The following is a 19781-nucleotide window of genomic DNA, read 5'->3' as shown; positions in this document are numbered from 1 at the left end:
TGAGAATGGTGCAACTGGTTTGATGTATAAGCACKGCAGACCTTCAATGGAAGAGAGACAACTACTTTCAAGTGTGCCCCCCCCCCCAAAAAACACTATTTCTATTTTGATAGTGATACAATACTGTGCTGTATTTACACCAAAACATAAGGACAGGGATAACTCCAGCTTCCAATGGAGCACACAACATAGGAAGTGGGTTTTGCACTTTGCTTTTTTTGAAGTTTATGCAACAAAACTGCCAGAGCCCTTCTAAGAAAAAGCCAGACAGTTACCCTGCTTGGGAAAGCATTTCAGTTAGTTACAGTTAAGCATAATGCCTTCAACCACTAACATCTTCCCCACCTCACGATCTATGAGAAGCAGAAGGCTGAGCCTCAGAAATACGAATTCCTGAAGCGATGCATCAATAACTGAGGGAACACAGAGATTTAGGTTAGCTGCCTTGCCTTTCATTTATTCCCATTAGCGCAGGAGTAAGCAGTGGACCACGTACTGCTTACCTGGCCAGCAGCAGGACACCAGCAATCCAGGTCCAATGAGATTYTAGCTGCATTACTAGATGAAATTACTTCAAACATTAATTCAATGAAAACATTCCCTCTTCCCCAGATTATTAGCATTAATCCATTTTTAATGCTCAGACACTGGTGATTCGAAGAGTCAGAACACAACTTTTTTTTTTTTTTTTAAACTTTTACAGTCTAAATATATTGTCACCTTTTATACAAATAAAAGCAAATTATAGTATTACATTAATTTAACAAATTCTAATACAAAAACACATTTCATAAAATGAGATTTTTAAATCACAAAACTCCACAGAAACATACAACTCCTCTGTAAAGATATCCAGTCCACTGAGCAATGCTTGCTCAAAATATAGTTATGAACTTAAATATGCTCATAAGTGTATTACAATTGGCCTATACATTTGGATAAACATCTAGTAAAGTCAGAAGTAAAGAAAGTCTACTTATTACTGGAACTAGCTGTACAGCTCAAAYGAAAAGCAACCATCAACAAAGTTCAGTACAGCCCAGAACTGGGCAGGCTTTGCCTTGCTGATGGCTGATCACATCTTTCAAACACATTCAGCAGCCACRTTAATATTTTAGTGTTACCAATCAATAATGCAAAAGAGAAAATGTAATAATAATAAAGTAACTGTTGGCATTAAGAAATGAAGTCACAAGCCACATCCAGATCACAGGTAATATGTTGCCTACAGCAGTTACAGACTAATACTTTCTTTAATAAACGGACTTACCAATATTCGAAAAAAAWTTTTGCATATTGCTCTACTTCACTGATTGCTTAATTCACGCAAGTTTACTGCTTTTAGGTTTTTAAATATTATGAAATGATTGAACTAGCTTAATTAAAAGGTATACAAAATAATCATCTATCAAACATTCACTTTATACATAAACATTTCTGAAACAGATTTACAGTATACAAGTAGTTTATACAGCTTAAGCAACTGTTACAAAGCCATTTTTCTCAAATTTTAAGCAGCGAATAGGTCTAAGATTTTGTTAAAAGGTTCTTGGTCATCACTCAAATTTTAGCTTTCTATTCTCTATGCTCTTCACATCCATGTCATCATGTTTAGCATTGCAGTGTTCATCTAATAAACCATGCACTGTTCTGTCTAACCTTATGCTACAAAACTGGTTAATGTGCAAGAAAAGCTCATTAACTCCAATATGTTTTTAAATACAATATATCTACATTTTTTCCCCAGAATGCTTTCGCTTCCTGAGCTAAACATAATACCTTAAAACAGGTTTAGGCATGGATCTGAGACCCCATAAGCAGACTACATTAAAATGCATAGAAGAAAAAAAAAAAAACAACCCCCCCCAAACTTTTGTTAATTCTCATTACTATTTGTTTGCACTCTAAATACATTTTAGATGGATTTAATAGTTTGTTGAATAAAGGTAGCAAATTTAATATTTTAAGTATCTAAACTATATTACTGTGTATTGTTCTTGCCTCTTATGATTTTTATATAAAAGAAGGTGCATGTTTCACAGCATACTAAATATTCCATATAATCTTGATCCTGTCATCTAGGTGACTGCATTTAGAAGTGCTATCGTCTGCAACAGAAGCATGCAATTTCATCTGTTTTTAAGATCAAATCCCATTTGTGTTCAGTATTAGTATCTAAATTAAAGGACAGCATATGGACAACTGATATCTTGCAGGTACATTTCAATATTGTAAATAATGTTTTACTTCTATACAAGTTTGTGGTCACTGTCAATGAAAAGAGCAAATCTAAACAGAAAACAGATTTTGTTTGGATGAAAAAAAGTTTTTGGAGCTATTCACAAGTTCTATTTTTAAATCTGGATTTCRGAAGTAATTTTTAAATGAGAAATTAATTTTCTATGAAACAATGCAGTGACTTAAAATAAAAACTATAGTATTAAATAAGCTTATATAATAAATTGCAATACGGTAAGCTTGGGTTTAAGGTGCTATTCCATCTGCCCTGAAATCTTTTAAGGACTTCACCATGTGGGCATCATGTCTGGGAACCAGACTCTACCAAGATGCTTTGAAACCTCCCAGTGAATCTGCTCTAAGCTGTATTTCTGGTCAGGAATCAGAACTTCCTCCATAATAGAAAGCTGAGAGAGACGGCCACCACACATCTTGACAAACTCAACAAAGGCACTGCAAGAGACTTCACACTCTCCTAGGCCAACAGCCGACAGATACTTGCAACGTTCTGCAATACGAATCAGCTCCTCATCCAGTGGCCGTAATCCATTAGCGCATACAACCAGTTCAACTAACCGAGGACACGTCATCCCAACACGGCCAAGTACATCTTTGCTTACCGATCTTCCAAAGTAAAGGTGAGTGACAGGTATTTCATAACGAAAGAATAGGTCAAATTCTTCTTCGTACAAGAAAAAGTACATTACTAAATTTACTTTAGGCGAATGCTTGATGAAAGCGTCCCAGCTGCTTTTTTGAATTGTGTGGAACTGAGTCTGTCCAGGATTTTCACTGACAACATCAATACGCAAATGTTCTAACCTGACATGTTTTTCAGAAGACAAAGCAAGCAGAAGCTCATCACTCAGCAGATGGTAGTTCAGCGCCAACTCACGTAAACCATGACACTGGTCAGCCACGCAAAGGATGCCTGGAAAGAGGGAACATTTTGAAATGGGTTACACAAATAGATAAATATACTAATAATTGAACAAGAAACAGTGTCACATTAAAGTGAGTTTGTTTATACATGTCAAGAACACACAATCAAGACATAACATCAAAACAAAAATCATACTGAACATCCCAAATGAGTCTGTCTTATTCACGTGAACATGCTCTTGTGCATTCTTTGTATCTACACAGTAAGATATACATACACCATGTGATTATATTGCTATTTTGCTAGAGAAACGTGAAAAAGTTAACACGTCATGTTGTACACTTTCCTGTGGGATTTAATTCTAACATGACAAATATATTGATAGCAGACTCTGACCGTTCTGCCCTGTCATAAGTCCATGTATATTCTCTGTCACTTTTGGAAAGGGGACTTACTCATAATAAAAATATTTCCATTGTCTGCTCTGGAAGAACTGCTGTCCACRTCAATGGCTGACAAAGTGGCCACGAATGAAATCTGACTGTCACCAGGGGAAAGCATACTAAAACGAATGCTAGATTATAATGTAGGTCAGAAGGCACTGCTCTCAGTGTTCATTCTTTCTAGCAAAGTATAAATAATTAAACTTGGAAAAGCCACAGCAGAAGAGGGGAAGCGGGGAAGAACACTAAAAATTGGGAGCAGTAATTCCTAGAACAGTGATTTTCAGACTCTCTTTCTCCCTCTAGCACATCAATATTACTTGCTGCTTATGGAAGACAAAGACATTAACAAAAAGAATTCAAGATAGTTTGCGAGGTTTTCAGTCATTCTAGTAACAGATACAAGCAATGTTACTACACAGGTAAGAGTTCTAGAACAGCATTCCTTTATACAGTCCTCTGCATTTTATGTGACCCAGAAAACTGCATGCAATTCAGGATAGCGTCTTTCCATTAATAGAGAAGATGAGAACATAACATTTAATATGTAACTGCAAAACCTGAGCTAATACATTATGGCTTTGAAACAATGGGAAGAAATATTAAAAGACAGCAGCTATTTTGAGATGCAGTTATTAAGTTCAAAAAGAAGCCTATACTGAGTTTAAAAATAGGCTGCTTAATTAAAAMAAAACAAAACAAAAAAAAGCCACACCACTGTTGTATRAATTTTCCACTGAAGGTCAGAAAAAACAGCTTAAATGGAAGCAGTTCTAGCTATATCAAATACTGTCATTTCAAATACAAAAGGTTGTTAGATTGACTGAAAAAAGGAAAAAAAAAATAGAATTTAAGAGGACAGAATTTTAACCAAACTCTTACTGTACCTATTTCCTGTAAAAACAGTTCAGATGTGGAAATACACTCAATTCATGGAAAAAATTCCAAGATGAAGTGAAAATATTGATTTTTTTTTTTAAAGATCAGAGTACAAAAGTAAAACAACTAGAAAATTCTGTGCCCCATAAACACATGCCAGAGATCTTTCTTCTCCATAAATCACAAGAGACAAAGTGATTCTAACAGCAATACTCCTATGAAGAGCCACATACCCTGTCCTATCACTACACAGTTTCAAAAAAAAAAAAAAAAAAAAAAAACCAACCAAACAAAAAAACCTTGCTACGCTTTTTAGCATCCAAAATCACTTGTTACTCATCACGCAAATACAAAGCTGGTATCCTTCAAAAAATAATCTTTATGAAGGGTACATTTACAGTAGCGACTAGTGCAATGCAAAGACAGAAGGACTGGCATTCAATCTGCTGCGATCCACCATGGTTCTAGGACTGCACATCCCCTTCACATACTGGCAACGGAATCTGTTTCCATCGCAGTTCTCCGTGCAGGATGCGCATGCAGACAGCTCACTGCTGGAGAGCCTGGAGTCCGTGCTGCGAGCGGTGCACCCCACCGAGCACCCCTGGGCACAGGCTCAACATTTGTGCCAGCAGGAGGTAAATTGCTTTGAGGCCTACTACAAGCTCTGCACATTTGCATCACAAAACCCTCTCCCGCGTGCTAAACTGCTGATGGGGGCACACTCTACATCCGCTCCTCTCCTCTATCCCCTTATCCAAAGGGAAGCCACCCTCTCATCCCCAGAGTGGGCCTTCAATCTTTACAGAAATACTTTCCAATTCCCTCTATTGCAATAGCTAGTATTTCAGGCAATAAAAGACATTACATCAACGTGGATTTAAGAACAACCACTATTCTGTTTTACAAGGTACTGCTGCAGTTCTAATATGAGTTAAAGTTCAGATGGAAAACAGCAAGCAACAGAAATTGCAGGTATGCTCACACAGATCAGAAATATATCACTGCCTTTGTATTCTCCAGCCCAAACCCAAACATGGCTTTTATCTTGCACAGTAACCTATGGATTATTCAGAACATCTTTTGGAAGCAATTCACAGTTTGATATCAGTCTTTTCTTTCATCCCTGCAATAGTGGAGTCTCTCTTGCACTACTTGCATTATTCCTCTCTGCCCTTCACTAATAAAAGTCTTAAGTACTCATCTAGGATTGAACACCTCCCTGGAACTTCAATTTGAAGGCTCGTTATACCATTTTAAGTGCACCTAAAAGTAATTAGTTTTGGGTAACTCATGGCCCTTTTGGTTCAATTAAAGTTTTTTTCCACAGTTTATAGCAGCCTAATTAGAATACTGCCAGGAGGAAAAAGAGTAAGTTAGTATTCAAGTATTCAAAGCTTATTTTCCTTTGACAGTCTCACTTTTGCAGTCTGCTTGTTCTGAAGCCAACAGGCCTCTTCCTGCTTTGTTCCACTCCTTTCTGCTTCTCAAAGCACATCCAGACTTCTATTAAGTAATCAAATTATTCTCCCATTTACTTAGCACTCTCTCTGGTTTTGTTACTAACGTAGCTGATTTCATCCTATTTATCTCAACTCTAGGAAGGCAACAGGAGTTGCGTTCCTATAACAGACACTGCCATTTCTTCCCCTATGTTCCTTTAATTTAAAACATGGTACAACATGCATTGAACAATATATGTCAGTTAGGTGACTTTGTAAACTCATATCCTCTCCCAGATTACCAAGTGCATGATGTTACACAAARTTTTCTGGAAAGGATTAGCCACAAACCAGTGAAGTCTGCTAGGGCTGACCTGACCACGGTGCTCTTGGATCTAGATCCAAGGGAACCATTCCCCTCGCTGCTACAAACTACTGCTGGAGCCTCCTCCTCTAGACATACATGTTACAGCTCCCTTGCTTCTCAGGCACACAAGGATTCTCAAATTGTTTTAAGTCAGAAAACATGATCAATTTAACTGATTTAAGCAAAGTCCTGTCTATGATTATTAAGYTTTGAAAGAAATAACATTTCAATTAACATGCTGTTAAACACACTGCTAGAAAGATCTGATGCAAAACCTATCTGCAGTTTTAGGATTTATTCATATAAAACCAAACACAAAGGCTTTTGTTTGACAGCTACACCTGCAAAGGTATCAAGTTTGTGGTTTTCTGCCATCACTACAACAAAATGATCTCTATTACAGTTATGTATCTTTAGGACTCCTGCTGGTGAATTTTACATGTAATATATTTAATATTTAGGACTGCAATATATTAGCATGAAGAAAGATATCCTAATTATAGCTGTTTCCATGTAAAATCTGAAGAGAAATTTACCAAAAGTTACTAGCATCTCATTTATGGTTCCTCTTCTATTCCTCAGTGAAAAACTGTATGTGTTAAATTGATAGGCTATATATAATCTGAGAAAGCAATCTTAAGAATGCTCTGCATTGTGTAAATCTTCCAGACGTGGGAGTTCTATGAACTACAACAAACTGGACAGGGCTTTCATTCTGATATGGGCTAGCTTCATTTCTGCTAAAAACACAATTTATACTATTAATGAAGCGTAACTGCTAATGACAGTTCTGCACAGCTCAGTCTCATTTCCCCTTTGAGGGCTGCCTGCACTTGTTCTCCAGTGAGAAGATTAAACTGTTTTCTTTCAGAACAACCAGTCCAACACCTTCATAATCCATGACATTCCAAAACTCAAACTACATATAATAGGAACTGCTGAAAAGAAACTCACATTCCAAAAATGCTTAATTATATTGCAATGCTTAAATTTTCATTGCAGAAGTAATGCAACTATCACGTCAGTACATACTCTTTTGATCTCCACAACCAGTTAGTTATTTGTCCAAAACAGCCATGCACTATTTTATTATTAGCCAAGTATTCATTCTGCAACACTGTTGGGGGAAGAAGTGTGGGATGGATAGAGAAGCAGCTGAATTAATATCTTTCTCTGCGACAGTTGCTGTATATACTTGTTGCTACATTCAACATCACTATTCCACCATTCCCCCTACCCCCCAAGAGACTTACTGTTTTTCAGAGAGAATTTAATGAATACACTTTAAAAAAAACAGAACAAAGACACAGTAGCTTACCAGCTGGAGAAACATGAGGACAACTGCTCATTTTTAACAGTTTGAGCGTGTCACTGTTGTTAGCCACTAGTACTTTGAGAGATGGATCATCTACTGGTGTATCATCAATCTTAAGAGAAGAGAGGGATTTGGAGTTTACAAACACCACTGTCAGTGCAGAAATAAAGTGAGACTGTAAAAAAAATAAAAAAAAATAAATGAAACAGTAGTATCTGAAATAAAAACTTCAATGATCTACACTATAAAGTAATCCTAGTTTTCCTTTATTTATTCATAGCATTCTTTTAATTTGATACTGAATACTTAAAAATGAATGATATTAAAGTATTTTTGAATAGAGGAAGTTTCATCATTTTTTGCTGTCAACCTATGTATTTGGCAAATCAGAATGGTCAACGTTGAACATAAACTGAAAGCCTCACCAGGATAATCCACTACACAACCTAAAGCATGCTACTGGAAGGCCACAACTGAAGAGAAAACACAGAAGCCCTAATTTTAGAGATAATTTGCAAATCATACTCTTTAACAAGCATCATGTTCTTGAAGAAGGATCATGCTTAAGAAGCACTACGTTCTTTAAGAAGCATCTCCTAGAACAGGAATTTCCATGTAGTGAGTTGTGCTGCACTGGTGAGATGCAAACTCAGTCAAGTGTGGCAAGCCAGATAYGCGTGATCAGTTTTAATGTTTTTTCAACGTGGCAGCACGATCTGGATAGGTCCATGTTCGTGGCTACACAGGAATGCAGTTTGCAGTAGAAGGAACGAGGCATGTGGTGGTAGCCTCAGGGTCAGGTATGGGGAGAGAAAACAAAAGGGAATTAATTCAATGTAAGTTTGTACRGAGTCAGTAGGAGAAAGACAAGCAGCTGGATCTAGTCAGCTGGAGCACAGGACCAACTGTCAGCCAAACTTTGCTCTTGAAGAAGTTTTAAGAATGAGTGCTCCAGAGCTGCTTGTTAGAGAAAAGCTATACTAATCCCTATATACTTCCAAACACAAAGATTATAACTTTAACAGAAAGAAGACTTCTGTAGACAACTATGACAAAAAAATTCAAGTTATGTTTAAATTAATACCTAACTTATTTCTCCTCCTATCTCTAAAACCTYAACTTTCTCAACATAATATATTTCATGAATTTCAGTCTGCTTCTCAGAAGCACTAACATCTGGAGTTCCTCACTAGCCTTTCCGGAAGTATGAGGYAGGAGAATCTACACTAAATATGAACTTGTTTCCTAAATATTCTTTATATTAGGCTTTGTTTGTTTGTTTTGGGCAATTTTAAGAAGTGGATGGTATCTAAAATTAAGCAATCCTTCAAGTTTTCAGCATGCAATGCAGTGAAAAAGAACAAGATCCAAACAGTACTGAAATCCACAATTAGGCAAAAAAAAATCTTGTGCACATCTAAAGAATAGAGAAGCACATTTATTATAGGAATACTAAACTCATTATAGGAATATAGTTACAGATACTCATGTTGAGCATAGTCATGGAAAAACATGTGGGCATAAAGGTGAACAGCGAAGTAACAGTCTGACCTAAGGCAAACTGCAAAGAGTTACCAGAAACTCTCAGATTACTGATCAGGTAGGCTATAAAAATGGAAGATGAAATTCAGTGTCAATAAATACAAAGTAACACACATGAGGAAATAGTTTTAACTATGCAAAGTGATGTGCTCTAAATCAGCTGTTAGCGCTTGGAAAGAATTTGGGATTGTCAGCGTTTCCCAGAGAACGTCAATTCAACCAGCAGCAGTATTCAAACTGGTAAACAAAACGTTAGAAATTCTTGGGAAAGGAACAGTAAATAAAACAAGGCATTCTACTATTGTATAAACCTCAGTGCCTATGCACTTAGAAGACAACGAACTTCATGCTGGTGAGGTTGACCTCTTTCAAGAAGCTGAGGGCAAAATGAGAAAAAGTATAAAAGTGAGTTGAATGAAATTGCTTTTGTACAGGTAGGATATATCTACAGGTTTAAGGAATGCCTGAAGCCAAGTGGTACCAGCTGGCTGTCACCCACACACAATATTTAGGGTTGACCACCTTTGAATGGATTTACCTTGACAGCTAACTGCAATGGAAAAGTGAATAGCTCTAAAGCTGCTCTTCAGTGGTAAGTAGTACAACAATGGTCTGCTTCCTGATTCATGCTTTTTTTTCTAGCAGTATCTCAATGGTCAGCGATGCACATCTTTCCCCACCCGCCACTTCAATCTACAGAAACACATGACTAAGACTATTGGTTTCATTACCAAAGGTTGATATATGTAATATTAGCATTTAACTAGCAAATGCTACCATATACAACACATTTATGGGGACCTTAAAGCTATACTTCTAGGAACTGACAAAGATGATATTCAGATAAGGAAACTGATGATTAAATATTTAATGAACATAAGGTAACTTCATTAAATAGCCAAGTTATAAATAAACAGAACATTTCAATACACACAGAAATAAGAATTAGATAAAATGTATCTATTTGGAATACCAATTAAATCCTGAGTATCAGAACTTAAAATTTTGGAACATTAATATAATAATGTATTCTACCTAGCCTCCTAAATAAGGGTTTTCCTCTACCCAAACAGGTATCAGAACATGAACACACAAATCTCTTATATATAATTTTCTGATTAGGTAAGTACTTTGATTTCAGTGCGGTTCCACTCTGAACCACATGCAATGTAGAATCCTGAGTACAGTTATATGAGAGAAGGCTCAAAAACATTATTTGCTCATTCATGTGTGACATCTTTGTTTTTTGCTAAAGCTCACATACAATTAGATTTAGAGCAGGAATTAATATTTTCATATTTATATAAACTGGCAAAGTTAGTTAATGCGAATGAAAATAGAATGTTCAAACAAGAAGCATTAGCACTTTGGCTTTTAGGCAGCACTTCCAAGTACCATGATAATATTCTGATTATATACGTTATGTATGGAAGAAGAAAAGGCGCTCAAATAATATTTCCACTTCGAATTTGCAAATTTGTTAATATTATATTTGCATTCTCTGTAGTTAGAATGTAACTCCCTCTTCTAAGGGGGATGTTAAACAGCTAAAGAAAATTAAACATGCTTGTAAAAAGAGGTAATTGGAAACCATAGTTTGAAGAGTGAAATGAAGACATGCACTATCCCAAAAGGTAAAAGCTGGTGATTTAATGTCTTTTCAATATTGACACACATGTAAGCAACAGTATGATTCTGAGATTTTGGTATTAGACAGAGTCTTTAAAGGATTCATGCAGAACATGCTTAGTGAAAAGTTAAGGCAACATAATGCTAAATGTGATTTACAAATGACATTTGCCAGACTTCACATTGTTAGAGATCAGAAGAGTGCTTATAAAAAAAATAATGCCAAATAGTTCAAACTTTTTATACAATCTGATTTAAAAAAAAAAAAAAAAAAAAAGAGAGAGATGATTTTTTAGATCCATTCGTCTTTACCTGCTTCTCATCCAATGCGGCTGTTACTAACGGCTTCCCACAAGAACTTATTCTTGGTTTACTAGTGGTCTAAGGAAATTTAAAAATCACTCCTGGCAATATCTGCAGATAACAGAATTTACTCAAGTGGTAAACATGAGAATGGCAAATTATGTCCAGAGTTAATTTAGGCTCATTCTGAATGTATTTTACAAGGCCAACTGAATTTATTACGAACAAAAAAGGGAAGACTGTATTTTAGAAATGTTGAAACGGAATAAAACCATAACATGAATGACTACAAATGATTATTCAGCTTGCTGAATAACCATAGCATATCCTTTCAGTGAAAAAAGTGAGTAAAARAGCAAAACAGATTAAGAAATAATAAAATATACAACAGATAAAAGGACAGATTATTTCTAAAACAGTAAGATTGTGGATTGTTTTCACTATATTCAGATATTTACACATTCACCTCTGAAAGCATGCTGAAAGAGTAAAAAGCCCTACAGAATCTAATTAAAAATCCATAAAGTCTCTTTGAAAATTAAGGATTAAAAATACATTCAAGAGAACACCATGACGTGACTGTGATCACTGCTCAGGATAATAATTAATAATCCCTCAGCAGCTAACCTTGCTTAAATCCTGCCTACCCTGGAATCTTCCTTCTCCTTCCTCCAGCCCTGCTACCCTTGCTGCCTCATACTCTATTTCCTTCCCTGAGGTCATCCCTACTTCCTTCTTGTCCTGTTGCCATCATCAGCAATAACATCATTGAGACCAAGCTAATAGGTTAGCTGGATCTGGCGATTCACATACCCTGGGGTTCAGGAATCAAGGCTGAGAAATACTCAAGATGGTCCTGCATGGAACTAGCAGCCCAGGTTACCACGACCAGTCTCCTGCTCCTCATCAATAGCATATTTCTGCCTCAATAACAGGAATTCTTGTTTAGAAGCACAGATAAGAGATTTGCTGTCTTCTAGATTAGGGGCCTTTTAGCAAAATCTAATGTTTGGTTAAATGGTTCTGGGTAAAAATCTGACAGATTTCAAAATACAGTGCAGACACTTTACCTAAGAATATGATACTTGACTACACAACATGAAGTTCTGAAAATCATGATCATACTTCTGTTCATAAAGAGATCTCAATGATAATATAATCCCTACAGCAAGTCTATATGGATGAAATTCTACCAATTACTAGACCATAAAACTGTCTCATTTCCACAGGAACCCTCTCCCAAATGCAGTCCCCCCACAGTCCCACATTACAGTTACACAGACGCAAATCTGCAGCCTCCTGACTTGCAACATATTCCTCAATATTTCATCAAGGGTCAATAGACAGAAGGAGTACTCTGAAGAATAAGATCAGGACCAAGTTCTCATATGATAACTTTAGTTATCCATCTTAGYACAACGCCTCAGTTCCTCCCTTTAATAGAGCCTAGTAATAAAGTTTTATTTGCCTAAAATTACAATTCTTACCCTAAAGCTTTTCTTAAAGTAACAGTGATATTATATGAACCACTGCAATATTTTTCTATAGGAAAATATACATATTAAAATACCTTTGGTAAATCCATGAAGCTTGGCCGGGCAGTTGAAATTAGCCCAAGTGTTTTCAGAGAGCAATTCACAAGCTGTGATAAAATATCACAAGCTGCTTCTGCAGATTCCTTGCTACTGTCCACCTTAAAACAAAATGAATTGTTTCAGAAAATACTGAATCAAACATGCTCTTCACAAAGAATCCAGGTAGCTACACTTTAACATTTTAATGTCACTTTTTGAAATGTGATTAGACAAAACAAAAAACCTCACTGGAATTCTATCAATGTCCTAAATGCAAATTCAGTAATACTAATTTTTTTCAGAAAAAGTATGCATAAAAAAAAAAAGATAATTTACTATCAATTTACAGCACTCCTAAATACTTCTGTAAAATTTAGCATAGTGAGAGGCCACATAAGGAATTTGTTCAAAGATATTCAATTCACATCAAATAACAAGCAAGTGAATATTCATTTGGCTCCTGAGCCTGCCCCATTTTCTCTACAACTTCTTTATCAAAATGTAGGAAACCTATAAAACCTTCACTATGTAAAATAGCTGATTCTTTTTTCAGTGCTTCAGCTCACAGTATGGATCTGCTGGTTAAGCATAATCTCAACCTATCTGGTTGGGCCTTTATCATTAATACCATGACAGATATGCAACGGATACCCTGAAAAATCTTTATTATTAGTCTGCTTGTTATACAACTGAATCACTTAATRTGCCTCTAGTGGATTTTCCTCAACACTCAGATGTGCTTTCTAAATAATCTCTTGTATATAGTACAACTCTGTAAACTTACAGAACAGTAAAAAGCTTGATCACAAGATCAGTTTTACGTCTGCCATAGGCCATGCTACTTTGTCAGCAACTGATCTGAAGTAAGCCTATAGCRGGATCAATGTTCATTTTCCATTCAAATGCAAGCTGAAAAGCCTTTATTTTCAACAATCCAATCTTACTTTGCCTAGATAAAAATTCAAGTTTTCAACAGTGACAGAATAATCAGTGTTATATCTACTTCCTTGTGATTATMCTTGCTACTCTGTTTTTCCCTGATTTAGTCTCTGTTCTGCAACAGCAAGGCATAATTTTAGGGACACATTCGAGAAATCACATGGGTATCCCCCTACTAGTAAGGGGCATCTGAAATTYCTCAAGAACATATGGTGCAAAACAATGTCTGGAATTAGACACTGAAAAGTCTTTCCAACACAGCTGTAAGTTTTCTTTATTCAGATACTTGGTGGTGGGGAGAAAGGACCCAAACCTTGCRATAACCAGTTTATATCTGGCATCGGATCAAGCAGTAGCAATACACATGAACAGGCAGATGTACCCCAACTATTCACACACTGATGTTTCCTACAACACTGAAACTGCTAGATTTCAGAAACAAAAACCTATATGATCAACTTACTACAGAAGCAATTTCCTTTCTAAACTTATGAACAGCCATGACTGTTTCACAACACCCTTCCTAAACAGAGAGAAATGCAGGTGTGGCCAATGCTAAAGGTTGTTGAGTAAGTAATTCTACGGTGTCAACAAAGCCAGTTTTGACCAAATGGTATTTCTCAGCCAAGCACAAGCATTAAGTGCCTCATCCTTTGCAAAGCCTGCGCACTTTTTCCAGCTAACAGAGTTTAACACTGCTGTAGTAAACCCCATATGCAGACAATCCCACACTACTTAGTGCTAAAACTACTAGTTGGTTACTAGTACTATTAAACTTACTATCAGTGCATTAGATGTTTTCTGACCATGAGCATTAGATCCATCTCCCTAGAGAATGTGGAATAAGGAAATGCCTAGTTTATGAATCCCAATTAAACTTAATTGAGACAAGTATTCAGATGTTTAGTAGTATCAGAACTGAAATATTTCTGACCATTTGTTGAGGTGGAATTCTAAGCAGCTAAGATGCTTCAAGGAAGAAAAAAGAAAAAAAAAAGGAATTAAGGYAATGAAAAAGTATTTTCAGAGTAGTTACTCTAAATTTGGGTTCTGAGAATACATACAAACAAATAAATGAATTAGAAGATAACTTCTGTGTCTATATACCCATTTAGAGAACTCATTTCTTCAAGATACTGTGTCTGAAAACCAGGCCAACCAGAGAGAGAATTGCTACATTCCTTTTTAAAAAAACTGGCAATCCTAATCATGAAGATCAAGTCATAAACCTCTTCTAAAATTTAGTGACATGTTCTTTAGTTTTCAGCATGTCAAAATGTTTTGATCATAGCTGTTAATTATCACTGACCATCATCGGTATTTCAATTACTCATTTTAATTAAATCATACTTCTCATGCTTTCATATTTATGTAGACAAACCATGAAAACTACCTCAAGAGTATCAAAGACATTTCCTTGAATCTTTCCTAATAAAATGAAAAAAAAAAATTAATGCTTTTTAGAAAGTTGCTTAAAAAAAGGAGTCTATAAAATACACTACCTTGAAGCTTACATACTGCAGATGATTGGAATGCCTCTTAATTATTTGCTTGATTAGTTCAGGATGTGTAGCCCTCAAGTAAGATGTAGCTGGTTGATTCAGTTCAAACTCAAAACATCTCCAGAGATCAGGCATATGAAACACTTGGTTCCAACTCCGACACACCTGTGATGCATGAGCACGATCCAGAAGGGGCAAGTACTGAAATACCTGCAGGATAATGTCTTGAAGCAGGTTAGCCCAATCAGGACTCTGCACAACTACATTTTTCTCATCTGTAATCTTGTGTCTCTTGAATTCTCTCTCAGCTGTCTCTTCAGATGAACTGTTGTTATCCTCATTAATTTTCCTTCCTCGTTTCATTCTATAAAAATAAAATAAAATAAAATCTATTTTGTAAATGTAAGAGAGCTCAAAAGAATAACATTTTTACTGGATGATTGTTGAGGTAAAGATGCATGTTTTCTGTAACTATATTTTTGCAGTTTTTTTCTGCAGAAAGGAAAAAAGACAAGTAGTAAGTTTGAAACGGTATGCTAAAAATCAGATTACTATCTAAACATATATCTTTAATATTACTTCTGTAATCATTAACACTGCACACTCACTTTTTGGTGTTTGAGACTACTTTGTATTTAATTGGTTTTACTGTTTAGTGGATTATTATTTTAGTTCCCTGCTGTTGCAAAGATATTCTTGTGAACAACTCTGTGTACATAGTACATTACCATCCATATTACTCCTCTAGGTCTATTTACCAGAAAAAACAAAATTTAAAACTGAGGAAGGTAAAAGGCAGGCAAGAAAGTATAAAATGGATGTATGCATGTCTGCATGTGTTACATCTGACTAGTTCATTTTTATTCCCAGATACCATTATCTTTATCAGCAAGAAATACCTCAAAACGTATCTATTTTAAATCAGTATCCTTTAAAACATACTTCATCAATAACATTTGCATGCTTTCAATTTTTCAATGAATTAATTAGTAGTTAGGGATTGTAAAAGATTTCTGGTAACAATCCAGAAGGTTCAAGCCCCCAAAAAGGATTACAGAAGAGACAGCAAGTTTTCTTCAAAATCATATTAAATTCAGCAAGTCTGAGGTAAATGGTATCTCGTTCTCAGTAGCATGTACTTCTTTCACAGTGTCCCATTAATACAAGTTCTATGTTACTGTGCATATTAAAAGAGGGGGGAAAAAAACCCACTGTGTAAATTTGATCAAAATCTGTTGCTAAATTTTTAAAGTGTGTTCTTTTGTACATGCCAGTTTAAAATTGAACTTATATCCAGTAACCTGTTTTTAAAAACCTGAATGTGACAGTGCATTCTAAGGCCTCAAACTAAACTACAATACACTCAGTTCTGGTTTCTAAAAGGCTAAGAGACTCTTGGGGAGGGAATGTGGGAGGAGGCATTGACATTTATAAACAAAAAGCCCCAGTGTTTTCTAGAAGATAAATATGGACTTCATACGCAGTGAAGTCATTCTGGTTTAATGTTCAAGTACAACTACATGTACATTACATATCCAGTTCACGTGGAAACTGGCCAGTTTTCTTTCCCATGCTATGTACTGCAGCTGAGTAAAAGACTAGAAGTATATCTAAAATGTTACACTATTTTAAAAAGACAAGTGAAAAATTATACTGCTTATCATCAAAGCATCATAGTTTATATTCCCAGAGTCCTGCATCTCCTTACCTATCTTTGAAACACCCTTCTTCAGTCCCACCTATTTTCTTCAATTCATGACAATAAAAATGAAGCTACCAGTTAACGTCTGAATTTATTTACAAAATGATGTAATCAAACCTGAACATACTGTCATGGAAGACTGATGAATAGAATTAGTCTCTTGATCCTTTCAACTTCACTTTTTAACCCCACTAGCACTGGTAGCAATCATACAATGAAAACATTACTGAGCAAAAATGTCTACCTACTTCCTTAGAACTATTTACTGTGATCCACAGCACATGATTATAAGCCTATGCAAAACATTACTCCTGTGCTGTAACAAGCTTACCACATGAYAGTTCTGTTGCTGAGCTGCTAATTTCATTCATACAGGATGGAAGCAAGAAAATATAGTGACTTATATTTATCTGCAACTAAGGAAAAGACAAAGAAACTGGATTTTGCAACTGTGGAGACCGAGTAATTAAAATTAATACCAAAACATGAATTAGGTTAGCAAATCCATTGCAGACTTGTCATGTTTGTGTTTAAAAAAACTGCTAAGCATAGTCTAAGAATGTTACTTGTAATAAGCTAGTTGAAACTGAAATATTCCTTTAAATTTCAGGTTGTTAAACAGATAAACCAAACAACTAGGTTTTAATGAGCAATAACCATACACAAGTTATTCACTTGCCAAATTTGGGATACCATGTTAGAGGTTTTTATGTCTTTCCAAATCCATTTCTTATTAGTCTGTTAAAAGTAATACAAGATAAAAGTAAGGCTTGGCTCTCTCAGTCTTCCCTTATAAAGATTCTGCCTCATCTTTTGCTTATGAGCTAATTCAGTGATGTTCAAGTTTTCTAGTTAGGCAGGCTATTTGTATCACAGTATTAGAGAGTCAGGATCTGAAATTTCTCCTCTATCACATGATAGAGGCTTTGTGCATGTTGGGTAGAGTTCATACAGCACATTTACTACAACTGATCTATTCAAAGACACAAGCAGTACATCTAGCACATTTCTAAAAGACGAACAGGAGTGAGCTGCCATTGGCAGACTGTATAAATTTTTCAGCTGGAAAGGCCCTTAGAGACATGGCTGATAGAAGTGGACCAGGTCATTAACAGCCAACCTACAAGCTGCACCTCTGAGCTCACAGACTAGCTATGATGACTTCTAATGAGTTATGTATTAGTTATAGATTAAACCCCACTCTTGAAGTCAGAGGGTACCATTTGAAGTTTTTAAAGACAGCCTTTAGGTAAAGGAAACAGTCAATATGGCCATCACTGATGAAGAATTTCGGATCATAATTTTGCAAGAAAATTAAGAGGCCATGAGTTCCACATGTTACATGACCGAGAAGTATGAGATACAAAAAGATGAGACATTTCCAGACAACTTTTTTGTTATTGATCCCCTGGATGTTGATGTAATTGAAAGAGAGTAATCAGATTTTCAAAAACATCTCCATATGGAACTTAAAAGAAACAAACAAACAAACACCCTATGCCCAAGAGTAGAAAACATAACTTCAAGTGTTGGATGACCACTGTGTCTTTTTCTTCTCTCTGCATTTAAAATACTGGAATAGCTTTTTAAAAACATAATTGGTTTCAACCTCGTAAAAACAACAACACAAATGTAAAATTAGAAGAACACGTATTTGCCTACAGAACTTTGCAGAGCCATCTAAAAATAATTTACAGAAAATTAAGGCCACTTAAGAGAGTAAAACTTTCTGCAAATTTAATGTAAGAATAGACAAACGCAATCAGGCAGTTAGCTTTGGTTTATGTATCTGATGGTCCAAAGAGCTAACTGTTTTAAAAATCAAGGCCAACAGAAATAACTTTTCAGTGAGGAAAACACAGATGCAAGATTTCATGCAAGTGTATTACTGTATAGGTGCAACCTACTTGTCAGACAATAATACCTTGACACTTTTTACAGCACTTGAACCACCAAGCTTACTTCTAACTCTCTCTGGCATTCCCAGGACACGCACATGACTGACCAGTTTTTCCAAGTCACTGCTATAATCAACTTTGCTTTAAAAACTAAGATCTTGACAGAAGAAAAAAAACCAAAACACCAGGATAGGAAGATGYGTAATATCAGGATGCCTGACTCATTGAGATTTTCCAAGTAAGTTTCTCGGCCTATTATAATAACTTGTCTCTGCACTCAGTTTTCCAGACTCCACACCCGCGCTCGCCTGCAACAGTCGCGTCCGAGCACAGTCACACAGTTYAGCCCGTAACTCGGGGGAGGAGCAGAGCGCACGCTGAACACTGTTTTTAATGCTGAGTAAGGCGCACACAGAACACAATACCAGTTTAAAATAAATAAACAAACGTGCACGGCTGTTTATACCGTGTTGATCCCGCTTTCCTACGAAGGAGCTTAACTGAGCTCGTTGCTTTGTTCATAGCTGAAGTGGGGCTTTTTTTTTTTTTTTTAAAGAAATGAAAGGAAAAGTGCGTGCGCGAGCAGGGGGAAGGAACTGATGGAGGGGGCGACCCAGACACAAGCGCAGCCCCCAGATCCGTGGCTGGCTAACGATTAGCTCCGCCGAGAACTGCCGGGGATTTGCAGTTCATGGCTGCTGCGAGGGGAAGGCTGCTCGGCGGCGCAGCAGTGCCCGCTGGCGCGGCGCTCCGCGCTCGGTCCTGAGCCCCGCTCTCCCGGGGACGCTTCTGCGCGGCTCGGCCCCTCCCGGCCCCAGGTCCAGCGCGGCCCCGCGGACCGGAGCCGGGGGGGGGCGCGGCCCCGCTCCGCTCCGCGGCCGCCCGGCGCTCCCGCTGCCTTCCCCCAGCCCGGCGGCCCAGCCCGCGCCCCCGGACCCACAGCAAAGACCGGTGCCGCCGCCGCTCGCCCCCTCCAGGTCCCTTCACCTGGCGGCTCCCTGCTGCGCTTCGCATTAACCGGGGCTCGGGCCGCGCTGCCGCCTCCGCTCCGGCCACATCAGCACCTCCACCGAAGCCGGCCCCGGCGCCTCCCTCGCCCGGCGGCCCCGTCCGCGCCTCCCTCAC

General features: G+C 37.1%; 1 protein-coding gene across 5 annotated transcripts in view; it reads right to left on the bottom strand.

Moving 5' to 3' along the window:
* Window positions 1-436: 436 nt before the first annotated feature.
* Window positions 437-19781, bottom strand: part of FBXL3 (F-box and leucine rich repeat protein 3) — a 19743-nt gene continuing 398 nt past the window's right edge. The window contains exons 1-6 of one of the 5 annotated variants that reach the window (XM_026077466.1): window positions 19644-19775; window positions 17090-17174; window positions 15057-15420; window positions 12612-12734; window positions 7571-7742; window positions 437-3169 (exon numbers count right to left, since the gene is read on the bottom strand). In XM_026077466.1, the coding sequence (XP_025933251.1) occupies window positions 2526-3169; window positions 7571-7742; window positions 12612-12734; window positions 15057-15419 (1302 nt within the window). In that variant the 5' untranslated portion in view covers window position 15420; window positions 17090-17174; window positions 19644-19775 and the 3' untranslated portion in view covers window positions 437-2525. Of the gene's footprint in view, window positions 3170-7570; window positions 7743-12611; window positions 12735-15056; window positions 15421-17089; window positions 17175-19596; window positions 19776-19781 lie in introns of those variants that run through there. The other 4 variants (XM_026077464.1, XM_026077465.1, XM_026077468.1 and 1 more) reach the window with 4 other exon arrangements.

Source organism: Apteryx rowi, unplaced genomic scaffold (genome assembly GCF_003343035.1).
Source record: "Apteryx rowi isolate R43461 unplaced genomic scaffold, aptRow1 scaffold_453, whole genome shotgun sequence".
NCBI lineage: Eukaryota > Metazoa > Chordata > Aves > Apterygiformes > Apterygidae > Apteryx > Apteryx rowi.
Note: the sequence above shows the minus strand (reverse complement) of the source record. Positions and strands in the feature narration are given on the sequence as shown.